Source organism: Lemur catta, chromosome 21 (genome assembly GCF_020740605.2).
Source record: "Lemur catta isolate mLemCat1 chromosome 21, mLemCat1.pri, whole genome shotgun sequence".
NCBI lineage: Eukaryota > Metazoa > Chordata > Mammalia > Primates > Lemuridae > Lemur > Lemur catta.
Window position 1 is genome coordinate 25,097,405 of NC_059148.1, and position 14,052 is coordinate 25,111,456.

The window sequence follows — 14,052 nt, forward strand, 5'->3', positions numbered from 1 at the left end:
TTGCAGAAGGCTCCGGTCTAAGGCCAACAGCTCACTCCAAATTTCACTTTAGAAACAGAAGTTTTTCTTTTTTCTTTTTATCATTAGCAACAGTTCTTTGTGTCATTGTTTTTATTTTGTGCCACTCTTTCTCAGAATTTCTAACCATGTCACTTTTTCTAAATCTTTAATATTGCTTGAAATTTTATAATAGAGTTATTAAGTTGTTTTGTGTTTTCCAATACAAAAATGTAACACTGAGTAGGGGTTTTGATGTTTCAAATCATTACCCCTAATCACAAAATGCGGAGATTCTCCCTCGGAGCTGGGATCAGGGTGAGTAAGTGAGGCCTTGGGCACACAATTTACTGGGGTTCCAAAAAACTCAGGAGGATAAATAATATTTTAATGCAGTATTTTAAAAAGTCAAAGTTAATGCAAAACACCCCTGATTAGCAAAGTGTTAAAATTCTAAATAAAGATAGGATAAAAGACTGATTTTTATCCTGCCTCAGGCTCTGGTGTGGCTTGTCTCAGCACTGGTAGTGTTCTGTTCATCACAAGTTTTTTTTTTTTTTTTTGCATTAAATTCGACTTTTAAAAATATTGCATTAAAATATTAATGACTGAAATTTTTGGTGTCACCTTAAATCTTGCCTGGAGTGAGGGAAGGCCTTGGTGGCTCCTCCCTCATCCCCGCCCCGCCCTGCCCCCCCCCCAGTGTGTATTTTGCACCCTCAGCTCTCAGCTGCCCCCGAGGCGTGTGGCATCTACTTTACAGGAAGCCTCAGCCATGACTGTTGCTCTCCTGGTCTTTTCAGACTTTGAATCTGAATTGTCTTTGATTCTATTACAGTCAAGCCTCCCGCTTAAGGTATCGGTCTTTAGGTGACATACGTGTTTGCCTCATGTTGCCATGTGAATTCTGCACGTGACATTCCCTGAAGTTGGGGCTCTGCCCTCCCTTTCCAGGCCCCTGCCACCCCAGCAGCAGGGATCGGGGAATGGGTAGATGGGAGAACGCAGCCGTGAGCCGGCCGTGGGCCCTCAGCCCAAGGGGCATGCAAATGGGTTCATGAGAGTGCCTTCTGGGGTGCTTGTTTGGGGACAGAAATAATAAGCATTTTCTTTGATGCTTGTGGTCACTTATATCTTAGAAAATTTTCTTTTTGCACCTGTGCATTGCACCACTTTTGAAACCTGTTTCCTAATAGGCAGTAACTAGTTTCACACCTGTCCTCTCTTCCTTTGGCCTTGGCCTTCGAGTACACGTCATCAAGGTTAAGACAGGCCAAGGTGCTGAAATAAATAGACCCTAGAGAACAGCGGCTCCAGCTGGTGGCAGTTTTATGTCCTGCAGACGAGAGAGTCCAGGCTGAGCCGAGTGCGCCATCCCGGGCCTGGCCCCGATGCGGCCACGTCCCCAGGGAGAGCGCGCATAGGGCCGCACCTTACGGCAAGGAGGGCTGGCCTGTGCCTGAGCCGCGTGGCTGGAGGAGGGAGGCCAGGCTTTGGCGGGCGGCTCCCCATCTCCACTAAGTGTCCTTGGCCCCGTTTCACAAATACAGGGTTTATGAAAACTAAACGAAACGCTTGTGGGGCTCGTCCTGACCTAGTGCGTTCACAGCAGCGTTGTTTTGCCCTCCCTCCGTCCGGAACAGGGGAGAAGCTGGTGCCCGGGGCCAGAGAGGTTCTGACGGAAATATTTAAGAGCTGCGCCCATTCAGAGCAGACGCTGAGCCTGACACCAGCGAAGCCCATCCGAGTCTCTGACATTTATCTCAGCAAAGAGCAGATCAACTCCCAGACCCCAGGCAACCTTCTCCAGCTCTTCTTCACCAACGTCCGGCCTCCAAAAAAGGTGCTGGAGGACCAGCTCACCCAGGTAGCCGCCCCGTCCCCACCGTGCCTGCCCCGGGCCTCAGGTCCCCTGTACGGTGAGCCTGAGAACCCCTCCCCGCCCGTGTGCTCTGCAGATCCTAAGGAAGTACGGCGTGCCCAAGCCCAAGTTCGACAAGAGCAAGTACAGCAAAGCCGGGAAGGAGCAGCACCCGGTGAAGGTGGTGAGCACCAAGCGGCCCATCACCAAGCCGCCCGCCAAGGACAAGGCCGTGCTCAACAGCGTCAGGTGCGCACCCCAGCGGGCTGGGGAAGACAGGCCCGAGGGTAGCCGCTGATTGTGTCATTTCATCCACAAGTGTGGTCACATCTGGACCACGCAAGCTGGAAAGCAGACTAGCCTGAATTAAGAAACTGTTTAGCTGAGTGCAGTTGCACGCGCTTACAATTCCAGCTACTCAGGAGGCCGGGGAGACAGGATCGCTTGAGCCCGGGAGTTCGAGGCCAGCCTAGGCAAATGTAACAAGACCCCATCTCTAAAAATACCTAAAGTATACAGAATTTTTTTTTAAATCCAGCTGCTTTTAATCGCACAAATAATGCATAATTATTATGGGAAGATTAGAAAATGTATACGTGCCTAATGGAAAAAATTAAATTACTCCACACATAACAACTACTTTTAATATTTAAGTACACAACCTTTTATTTATGTATACATGTTATTTTCTTAAATTTTGAATGACTGTAAAATGATACAAGATTCAAAAGCATATGCAGTGGAAAGCTACTTCCTTTTCCCTCCATCCTTAAGCCTTAAAGTTCCTCTCCCTGCCAAGGTTGCTTCTGTAGCCTTCCAGAACTTCGAATACACAAGCAAATATATACATATGCAAATGCTGGGGACTGTACACGATGTCTATACCTTGCCTTTTCTATCTCATACTAAACTTGGAGATCAGGCCGGGCGCAGTGGCTCATGCCTGTAGTCCCAGCACTTTGGGAGGCCGAGGTGAGAGGATCGCTTGAGCTCAGGAATTTGAGATAAGCCTGAGCAAGAGTGAGACCCTGTCTCTACTAAAAATAGAAGAATTAGCTGGGCATGGTGGCACATGCCTGTAGTCCCAGCTACTTGGGAGGCTGAGGCAGGAGGATCGCTTGAGCCCCAGGAGTTTGAGGTTGCTGTGAGCTAGGCTGACGCCACAGCCATTCCTTTCTTCCCCGTTCCTTTCTTTTAAATAGCTACATAATATTCCATGAGTGGATATGCACATATACCTAATAGAATTTTGTTTAGATACAGGTTTTTGACTCTCAAGTAGTTGCAATAGAAACTCTGATAGCAAAGTAGTCCCAGCAGGAGTCTCTAGAGAAATTAAGTGGCCAGAAAAATAATGTGTCTTTTTATTTAATTTATTATGTAGAAATGGTGTTTCTAAATCAGCACTGTCCAGTAGAACTTTGTGATGATGGAAATCGGTGCGGTTTCTCTGAGCTGTTCAGTACTGTGGCCAGTAGCCACATCTGGCCACGGAGCACCAGAAACGTGGTGGGTGCAAACAAGGAACTGAATTTGTGATTTCATTTAACTTTATTTAATTTAACCTTAAGGAGCTACATCGGGCTTGTGGCCAACTTATTGAGTAGTGCGGCTATATAGTTCGTAGAAACAATGTCTGAAAAGAGTATCTTTAAGATTTTTCACATTGTAAGGTCCTCATAATTTGCTCAGTAAACTTTCCTCAGAACAAAGGTGATCTTGAGCCCAGCCACGCCTGCACCGTGGCCACGAACTAACGCCTGCGTGAGATTCTGTGTCTCCTCTGTCGGGGGGACGTGTGGACGGGCGGCATCGTAATCGCAGTGCTTTGCTCTACAGCAGGACTGCCTTAAGCGAAAAGAAGCCCACTGTGAAGCCAAAGTCACCAGAAAAGAGCAAACCAGATGAAAAGGACCCAGAGAAGTCACCCACCAAAAAACAAGAAGGTGAATGAACAGCTCGGGCCTGGTGTGGGCTTGGGGACCTGCTTCTGTCCCGGAGACAGGGCAGGGCAGGCTGCACAGGGGACAGGCCTTTTTGCTTTTCCGGACTGGCTGTTCTCCTGCCAGGATGGCCTGGGCTCCCTGGGGTTTTAGTTTAGGCCGGGTGGCATTTCCAAAGATGCTGCAAAATATACCTGGCCAGTGCCACTTCATTGCCCCGGGATGCCCCCTTTGAGGACCATGAACCTAAGGGGGTAGAAATGGCTGTTCAGAAACAACACACACCCAAGACAAAGAATAGATGATTGTGACTGCAAAGTAAAGATTTGGGAATCTGCTTGGAAATTTTCTTTTAGAAGGCACCTGCCCAAAGCTAGTCGTCTGCTCTGGGCAGCAGGACATAAGCAACGCTGGAGAAAGCCATTCCCCTTGCCAGACTGTGGCTGTCAGTCGGGGTGTTTCAGAGACTCGTGGGGAGAAGGGATGCGGGGAAGCCCTGCACGGTGCGCTGACCAGCCTGTCGGGGAGGGGCTGAGCCCTCGGAGACCTGGTCACCTGGGTGTGTCCCGTGAGCAGTGGGTGGAGAAGCAAAACGACAGGCCCCGGCGTTGGGGGTTGGGAGGGGTTGGGAGGATGAGGCCACGAGAGAGAGGACGTGACCGGAGGGTGCCGAGAGGCCCGAGTTGTGTGCGGTTCTTACCACACTCCTAACACTCTGAACGCTTTTCCGTCAGTCCCTGAGGAAAAATATCTGACCTTGGAAGGATTTCACAAATTCGTCATTGACCGAGCCAAGCAAGACATCCGCAGCGTCTGGAGGGCGATTTTGTCCTGTGGTTATGATCTTCATTTCGAGAGGTAAGCGGGCTGCCTGCCCGGTTCCGGTGCCTTCTCAGTTACTTCCCAGTTGCCCTTAATTAAGCGGCTTTCTAACCCGTTTGTAAACAAACCCTGCTCTTTCCTCAAACTCTTGACGGGGGGACCGTCCAGTCCGCTGGGGCTGTGGCTGAAACAACAGGAGCGTCTCTTCTCACAGTGCTGGAGGCTGGAAGCCCCAAACCAAGGTGTCAGCAGAGTCAGCTCCTCCTGCGGCCTCTGTCCCGAGCTCACAGACGCCACCTTCTCGCTGTCCCCTCACACGGCCACCTCTTGGTCTGTGTGTCTGTGTCTTAATCGCCTCTTTGTATAAGGTCACCTGTCCTGTCAGATTAGGGCCACACACGTGACCTCATTTAGCCTTAATCACCTCCTTAAAGGCCCCGGCTCCAAACACAGTCCCCTGGGGGTTAGGGCTCCGACACAGGAACTTGGGGGGACGCAGTTCAGTCCAGAGCGGGCGATTCCTCCGAAGGACCTTTTCCTCGGAATCGCCCTTTCCCCCGTCTCGTCGCTCCGTCCCTGCCAGGCGGGGGCACAGCTCACCGGCCTCCAGGGCCAAATCTGGCCTCCCCCCTTTGTAACTGTAAGTGACTCCCAAGCGGGCAAGACGTCGAAGACGGAAGAAGTCCCCCTTGCCCACAGCAGCAGGGACCTGGCCTCACCCAAATGGTGCCAGGTGCAGGCTTCTTTAAAAATCCATTTTCTGAACCGAGAAATGACGTGCGGCTTGGCGCCAGCATCTGGTACATTCCATAAAGGCTCAGAGTCAACCCCTGACTGGGTCTTGGCACCGCGGTGGCAGGCATAAGCTTTCTGAACTGGTTTTAGAAATCAGTAACAGGGATGACTTTGAGGGTTTTGTTGAAAAGTAAAATTACCTATTTTGTGGGTTTTGGTTGATTTTTTTTTCATGGATTTAGGAGGTACAAGTGTTTTTTGTTACGTAGATGAATCGTATCCTGCTACAGTCAGAGCTTTTAGTGTACCCGTCACCAGGACAGTGTCATTGTACCTGACAGGTAGATTTTTGAATCACTTTATCTTGGATGAGAAACTGTATTCTAAGTGGAAAAGGAACAAATTGGGCTACAAACTGAATCTGAAGTGACACATTTGTAATAGCTGAAAGGGCTTGTTCGCGGGGGCCCTGTGCGCCTTGGCGATGCCCTAGCGCGTCCTCCGTCCTCCCCGCGGACTTCGCTAAGGGAGGTCAGCGCCCGGACAGCGAGGAGGGGACCTCCAGGCCGACGGGGCCCCGTCCTGAAGGAGGCTCGGGTCTCTCTCTCTGAGCACTCCGTGGGTGGGACAGAGGTGGCCTGTAGTGAGGAGAGACCCGACGACGCCGCCTCCCACCTCCCTGAGACGGCGCCGGGGTGATGCACCCGCAAGGGCACGTGGCCCCCTGGAGCAGCCACAGGCTCTGGAACTAAACGTCCTGCCAGGTGCCTGCCACCCGCCTTTCTTGGGCCAATAGTGTGCTGTGTGTGGAAGAAGGATGTCCACACTTGCTGAGAACCCCACACAGTGCACGCATGCACACACAGACACACAGACACACGCGCGCGCGCGCCACGGCCTGGCATTCAGTGCCCACAGTGCATCGCTGGGCAACGCTCCAGTAAACGTCTCTGCCGCGTTTCTCTGGAGGTAGATTTTTTTTCGGTCCTGTCAAAGTGGGATCCAGCCAAACTGTTCTGCAGTCTGCGGCTTTCATTTTTCCACATTATTCCTCTTGGTCATTTCCATGGGCATCTAGTGGTCCATTCTTAGGTGTAGTGTCATTTATTCGGCTAATCCCTGGCAACAGACACGCGGGTTGTGTCTGATGTTGCTGTCATGACGCGGCCCCACGGCAAGGCCCTCACAACCACACCTGCCTGTTCTGAGAGTTCCACAGGTGAATCCTGGAATAGGATTGCTGGGAAAAGGATAATGACCTCAGTGACACCAGTAGCTGACACTTACTGTGCACTTGGAATCTGCCAGGCACCATGCTGTGTGCTTCACAGCCACCACCTGGTTGAATTCTTATGACAACACACGAGGCTGGTGCTATTATGAGCTCTGTTTTCTGGGTAGAGAAACTGAGGCTCAGAAAGTGGATGCATTTTTGCCCGGGTCACCATATGTAGCCTAGATTTCAGCCCGGGACTCCAGAGCCCCTCCTGCACCCTAACCCTCGGCTGCCCGTCCACAGGACGACGCACCATTCGCGCTCCCTGCAGCGCGGGGCTGGCTTCCTTTGAAAGAGCTTCTCCCCCGTGAGGAGCTGTCCAGGCACCGAGCAACCGAGCTCAGGGAGCGGGGGGCGTGTCCGTAAGGGGAATCCAGCAGACCCCCCTGCTCTCCTGCCCTGTCCCCAGGTGTGCTTGCATCGACGTCAGACACGCACAGAAGGCCTCAAGGAAGTGGACCCTGGAGATGGACGTGGCGCTCGTGCAGTACATCAATCGGCTATGCCGCCACCTGGCCATCACGCCCGCTCGGCTCCATCCCCACGAGGTGTATCTGGACCCGGCCGACGCAGCTGACCCCAGAGTGGCCTGTCTCTTGAGTATGTGGCCCCCGGGGCTCTCCCCTCCCCTGATGCCCAGCGGGGGCGAGCCCACCACAGAAGGCGTTCACAAGGGCTGGATGCCATTTAGACGTCCCCTGAAGAAATACGTATGAACACCTGCCGGGAGCCAGGTGTGCAGAAGAGGGCGCTGCAGAAATGGAGGGAGAGCAAGACAAGGGGCCGGACTGCGGCCACGCTAGCCTGAGGCCCTTTTGGATGCTCCTTACAACAAAGCCATGCCAGAGACACAGATACGCAGGGCTGGAGGCTCCTCTGAGGCTGGGCTGCCATGGGGCGTGAGGAGGGCATTAGCCTTCCTGACAAGGGGACGCATGCTTTTCATTAAAGCCAGGAAGGCACACAAAAAGTAAGCTGTTAATCCCCAGACGTCCCCTGGAGAGTAAGCCCCACTACCACACGGTGGCAGGGCCCTGCACCCCCACGTAGGACAAGCTGTGCTCAGCCACGCGCCTCATCCGCAACAGGCGCAGAGCCTGCTCTCGTCTGGGTGCCCAGGAGGTGAAGGTGGGAAGGATTTGGCCCTGACTCCATCTCTCCCATGGGAGAGGAGACAGATTTGGGCTAAACAATAAAAGACCGTGTGCCAGTGGTTTTGATGCGTGACCTCACCACTAGGGAGAGCTGGGTGCAAAGTAGGCAGGACTCTGTGTTATTTTTGTAACTTCTATAGTCTATAACTATTTCAAAATCAAGAGTTAAAAAAAAAATACAGCGTGCAGCAGCCCTGGCATGGCCCAAAGGAAGGCTGAGGGGCCTCAACTTCCTTACGAGCCAGCACCTCACGTCTGGCTGGCCCAGGGCCTCCTGCTTTGCCTCTGCCTGGCACAGGCTCAGGCACACGGGGCCTCTCACTCACTGGTGTATCTCCAGAGTCCCTGGTGTAAAATCCAGTGTGGGGAGCCTCCTGGTCCCACTCCAGGTGGCCCTCGCCAGTGATAGAGACCCCCGGGCGTGTCTGCAAACCGAGCATCTCAGCCTGACCACCCTCGTGCCCTGCAGACGTGCCCATCGAGAGCCTGCGCCTGCGCTTCGCGCTGCTCCAGTCCCTCAACACCACGCTGGAGACCTTCTTCCTGCCCCTGGTGGAGCTGCGCCAGACGCCCATGTACACCCACAGCATCGCCGCCCTGCTGAAGGAGGCCAAAGGTCAGTGCCAGGGCGGGGTCCTCAGGCCGGCATGCGGCTTTACATCCAGCGGTAGGTCCCCCAAGGGAAATTAATTATAAAAGTAACCTATGCTATGAAAAAATTCAACTTACTTTAAAAGTTTTGACTTATTTAGAAACATATAAAGTTGAAGCTTTGTCTCATCTGGCCCCCACATTCCTACCTCCCAGAGGTGACCATTGTTAACAGATGAGTATCTGTCACTCCAGACTTTGCTCTTCACATACAAATAGATGCGCGTGCACGCACACACGCACACACACACACACACACACACACACACACGTTTTTTTCCTTTTCCTTTTTTTTTATTAAAAATAGGTGTCATTTTCCATGTTCTATTTTGTAATCCTCGCTTGTTTGTGGTGTCTTGCAAGCTGGTGTCCTGGGCATGACAGTCCAAGGGTGAATGCACTTAGCATGTGGCCCGATGCTAACAGACTGCCCTGCACAGAGCCAGGGCCGGTCACACTGCCAGCAGCCAGGGCATCGAGTGCCCCGCCCGGGCCCTTCAGAGTGTCTGGAGAAGACCCCGACGGCGGCAGGGGCCCCAGGGGGAAAGGGAAGGAAGGGAGGCAGCCCATCCAGCCTCTCTCCCACATTCCTCAGGGCTGATCTTCTATGACACGAAGGTGACGGTGATGAATCGAGTGCTGAACGCCACTGTGCAGAGGACAGCGGACCACGCGGCCCCCGAGATCACCTTGGACCCACTGGAAATTGTGGGAGGTGGGGTTGGCTTATAGAGGCCAAAAAATGCAAAACAGCAGTGCCTGAACAAACTAGATTTCTTGAACTTAAGTTTCCCTAAGGAAGTCCGGGGCTGTAACGGCAGTTCCGGGGTCGGTCTGCCTGGCGTCCCCATGTGTGGCTAGAGCTCTGCGCTCGGGGCAGCAGGAGGAGGGAACTTGGCTCTCCACGGGTTCAGGCCTCTCCTCCACATGGCCTCAGCCACACCCAGCTGCAAGTGGGGCGAATGTAGACTTCGTTCTTTCTGATTGGCCATGTGCTTGCCAAAAATAGGGTTTCTGGCATCAAAGACGAGGAGGAGGATGGATGTTGGGGAGGGAACCAGGGGTCTCTGCCGTAGCACATAGACAGACATGATGGACACAAGCAGGAGGAAATGAGAGAGGAGCCAGGGTGGGAAGGTGGGGAAAGCACTTCCCCAAGGAGGCAAATGGAAGCCTCTAGATGAGAAGGGGCCGACCACTTAGAGACCAAGAGAGGCGGGTTCCAGGCAGAGGGAACCACGTGCGCTAAGCACAAAAGGTTTGAAGATGTTCCAAGAGCAGAGAGAAGGCACAGGGGGCCAAACGAGGGGGCGGGAAGGGGTCAAAGCCAGCCGGGCCCGGCTCTGCCTTGCAGGGAAGGGCAGAGGGCGGCCGCAGGGAGGATGCGAGCAGCTTCTCTCTGGCTTTCCAGGGGAAATCAGGGCTTCTGAAAACTCCTACTTCTGCCAGGCGGCCAGGCAGCTGGCCTCGGTGCCCTCATCTCAGCTCTGCGTCAAGCTGGCTAGTGGCGGTGACCCCACGTACGCCTTCAACATCCGCTTCACTGGGGAGGAGGTCCATGGCACCAGTAAGTGGCAGCCCCGCCGGCGCCCCCGTGGAGCGGGCTGTTGAGAATAGAAAACCTCCCCGGCTCATTTGAGCCTGAGCTGCCCGAGATCGCTTCCATTTTCGAGAGCGAGAGGCACGTCCTCATCACCCTGCTCTGCAGAAGCCGATCTATGCCCAGAGTGACCGTCACGTGCAGGACCTCAGCCAGTCCCGGCCCTGCAGCCTCTGCTCCCGCGGCGTGGCGCGTGCTGGGTGGGCTTTCTCCCCACAGAGCCCTGGCTGAGGAGTTGGTTGGGCTGAAAACTCACGTGTGTCCCTTGAGAGCCAAGGCACTGGGCGCCCTTGATTAAAATGGCACTGGTGTTGCACTCTGCAGCATGTTTAGCCTCCCACTGTGCATGAAGAAACCCGTTCCTCCCTGCTGGGTGCGCTGGGGGGAAGGGCTGTCGGCGCAGGAGGAAGCGCCAGCTCTGCCCCCGCTTCCCTGGTCTGCCCCAAGGGAACCCTGTGGCCAGCAGCAGCCATCCAAACGGGGGCACTGCCATCCCCTGGCAGACCTCCCAGATGGCGTGGTTCACCGAGAGCTCAGAGTATGCCAGGCCCACACCCAACACCTTACGCTCCTCACAGCACTGAAACTTCACACCAGAGTTCAGTAGCTTTTCCAGGGTCGCCAGCTGGCTGGGCTCCAGAGCCAGGCCCTCGGCCTTCAGGTGTCAGCGGTCAGGACTCTCCTGCTTCTCCTGGGAAGCAGAGGTGGGGGCCAGGCCCTGCCATCTGTCCCCAAGCTGGGCCTCTGCATGGCTCTCAGCAGGCGGTGTGCAGGCACAACTGTCCCAGAGCCCCCTGACCTCAGGGCACTGACTGGGAGGCCCAGCGACGCACCAAGCCTGCGAGGTGGGTACAGCTGCTCTCCCCAGCCTTGCTCAGGGGTGTCCTGCATTAGGTGATGTCCCTGCAGTCGCCCAGCTAGTAAGTGGCAGGGCAGGATTTGACCTCAGGTCTCCCAGTCCTCAGGGAGGGGGTGTTGCTCTCTGGTACCTCCCCGTGGGGACAGTCCCCAGTGCTGACATGTCTCCATCTGTCCTGCAGGCGGCTCTTTCCGCCACTTCCTGTGGCAGGTGTGCAAAGAGCTGCAGAGCTCCTCACTGTCGCTGCTCCTGCTGTGCCCCAGCTCGGCTGTCAACAAGAACAAGGTAAGGCCGAGCCCCGGCAGCTGAGGGGCGGTGGCCTGGGACCCATGTCCCCATCGGCTCCACACCTTTTCAGAAACCTTCCTGGTCTGGGTGGCAGGTCCTTGCCGCACTGGCTGGGCGAGCTCTGGGACAGGGTCAGGTCCTTGCAGTGGCTTCTCTCCTGCCTGCCATGGGGCATGCTAGCCTGGGACACATGTTCCCTGGCGGGGACAGAGGCACAGACCCACAGCACCTCATCCCGCCTCCACTTCCAGGGCAAGTACATCCTGACCCCCAGCCCCATCACCTACGGGGAGGAGCAGCTGCTGCACTTCCTGGGGCAGCTGCTGGGCATTGCCATTCGAGCAGACGTCCCTCTTCCCTTGGACCTCCTGCCCTCCTTCTGGAAGACACTGGTGGGTGAGCCCCTGGACCCCGACCAAGACCTGCAGGAGGCCGACATTCTCACCTACAATTACGTCAAGAAATTCGAGAGTGTAAGTGAAAGGCACATTTGTGGGCCGGGCACGGTGGCTCATGCCTGTAACCCCAGCGCTCTGCGAGGCTGAGGCGGGAGCATCCCTCGAGCTGAGGAGTTGGAGACCAGGCTGAACAAAAGTGAGATCCTGTCTCTACTAAAAATAGAAAAATTAGGCAGGCATGGTGGCATGGGCCTGTAGTCTCAGCTACTCGGGAGGCTAAGGCAGGAGTTTGAGGTTGCATGAGCTATGATGACACTATTGCACTCTAGCCAGACAACAGAGTGTGACTCTGTCTGGAAAAAAGGAAAAAAAGCACATTTATTGTGGCAGCAGCAGGGCCCTGGGGCCCTCTGTGCCACCCCTGCCTTGGCCTCCATGGCAGACCTGAGCTCCCCGGCAAGGACTGGGTGGGATCCCCCCAGAGACATCAGCAGTGCAGGCCGCCTCTGCCAGGAAGGCTTGTCTCGTGGGGACAAAGGCCTCTGGCTTCCCTCCCTGCTGACGGCAGCAGACTACTGGGGCGACCAGCCCCGCTGGGCCTCCCACTTACGGGGTCCATCCCCAAGGACACGGGGAAGGGTTCCTGGCCTGATGGACACGGGTGGCTGGGGGAACGGCTACAAGCTTCATTTTTAAGAGCTGTTTCGGGGCCAGAGGGCAAGAGGTCAGCCCTGGGAAATCATCTGAGATTGGCCAGGAAAGGCGCTGGGGCTGGAGTTCCCCCTCCTCCCTGTACATGTGTGGGACACACACAGATGGTGAGACCACGGTGACATCTGACCAGCACCCTCCTGAGGAGCTGTGGTTGATGCCAGGCTGCCAGCTGGGCCTGTGGAGCCGCTGGGTCCCCCCACAGTTCAGCATTCAGCCCCGTGGCCCCGTCACAGGCCAGGCTCTGGATCATGTCCTGTCCTCGGGGCGTTCCAGGCTGCTCTGCTTTATGCAGGGCCCGTGCGGACTGGGAGGAAAGTGGGGCTCGGTGGGGCGAAATGACGAGCCCAGGGCTGCGCGGCTGGCTGGAAGCAGAGCCACCAGGAGCCCAGGTCTGCCCGGCTCTACCACCCGTTCTACCCCGCTCTTCCACACGCTCCTCTCAGCTTGGAGAACTGACCCACAGAGCGTGGCAGGTGGCCTCTGACCATAGCCACCTTCCTTGGCCCACACGGAGTAGACTGTGTCTGAGCCTGGCAGAGGCCGCTTGCCACGGACCTAGTCGAAGGAGGTATCAGCTCATTCTGCCTCCACCGGCAGAAAACTCAGTGGGCCCACCGAGGCACTGCAGGCCAGGCTCTGTGTGGCTGTCTCCTTAGCCACACTTAAAGGCAGCCAATGCAAGGGAGATGCAAAGCTGGGGCCCTGGGTATCAGCTGGCTTCTTGGTAGAAACAGGGATGAGGATGAAAGATCTCAAGGCCATAGGAGGGCACTCCTCCTCCCAGAAGCCCTCCTGGGGCTCTGGGTGGCAGCAAGGAGCCGGGGCAGGCAGAGGATACAAGGCAGTGTCCAGGCAGATGGTCCAGCCAAGACTTGTGGCTGAAGGGGATGGGCAAGGCCACAGAGGGGATGCTGGGACACCAGAACTACGTGGTGTCAGGGGAACACGGGAAGGCCTGCAGCTGTCACCATGGGTGCAGGGGTAGGGAGCTGAGTGCAGGGTCATATCCTGTCGTCCCCTTGGTGTCCCAGCATGCCAGATGGTGGGGGGAGTAGCCTGCGCATCTTCCACAGATAGGATTAAGTCGGCTCTCTGGTGGCAAGTGACAAATCCCAGTTCCAACCAGCTTAAGAAAAAAATTTTTTTTTAATTATTCACTCTTAGAAAGTACATATACAGGTTTGGTTTCAGGCAGGGCTGAATCCTGGTGCTCAAACGATGTCATCAGTAATCGGTCTCAGGAAGTCTCTCACAGTGTGCTGGCATAGGTGGCCTCCAGCAGCACAAGGTGTGCCATCATGTAGTCAGAGCCACACCAGGAAGAAAGGACTGCCGCTGGCGAACAGTAACAGGCAAAGGCCTGGATTTGGGGTCTCAGTAGCCTGGCCCAGGTCGTGTGCCCAGCCCTGAGCCGTGACAGGCTCTGGCCAGGCCCGGGTCACGGGCCCACCCATACGGCCAAGGGTAGACGCTGCCCACACCATGCTTGACGCCGACCAGCTGGAGCCGAGGGTTCCGCCTCCCTGGGGCCTTGGCGACAGGGCAGGCTGTCAGCCTCGCTCTGCCCCTGCCCCCCAGATCAACGACGAGACCGAGCTGGAGGCCTTGTGCGCCGAGATCGCCTCCCAGCACCTGGCCACCGAGAGCCCTGACAGTCCCAACAAGCCCTGCTGCAGGTTCACCTACCTGACCATGACGGGCGAGGAGGTGGAGCTGTGCAGCCACGGCCGGCACATCCCTGTGGCGTGAGTGTG

At 55.5% G+C, this 14,052-nt stretch overlaps 1 protein-coding gene across 1 annotated transcript in view; it reads left to right on the plus strand.

The window, feature by feature from the left end:
* Positions 1-14,052, plus strand: part of HECTD4 (HECT domain E3 ubiquitin protein ligase 4) — a 159,619-nt gene that overhangs the window by 141,699 nt on the left and 3,868 nt on the right. The window contains 11 exon segments of the mRNA XM_045534796.1: positions 1,641-1,864; positions 1,956-2,107; positions 3,698-3,804; positions 4,536-4,659; positions 7,044-7,234; positions 8,258-8,404; positions 9,035-9,154; positions 9,851-10,006; positions 11,080-11,183; positions 11,438-11,659; positions 13,877-14,043. Of these exon segments, the coding sequence (XP_045390752.1) occupies positions 1,641-1,864; positions 1,956-2,107; positions 3,698-3,804; positions 4,536-4,659; positions 7,044-7,234; positions 8,258-8,404; positions 9,035-9,154; positions 9,851-10,006; positions 11,080-11,183; positions 11,438-11,659; positions 13,877-14,043 (1,714 nt within the window).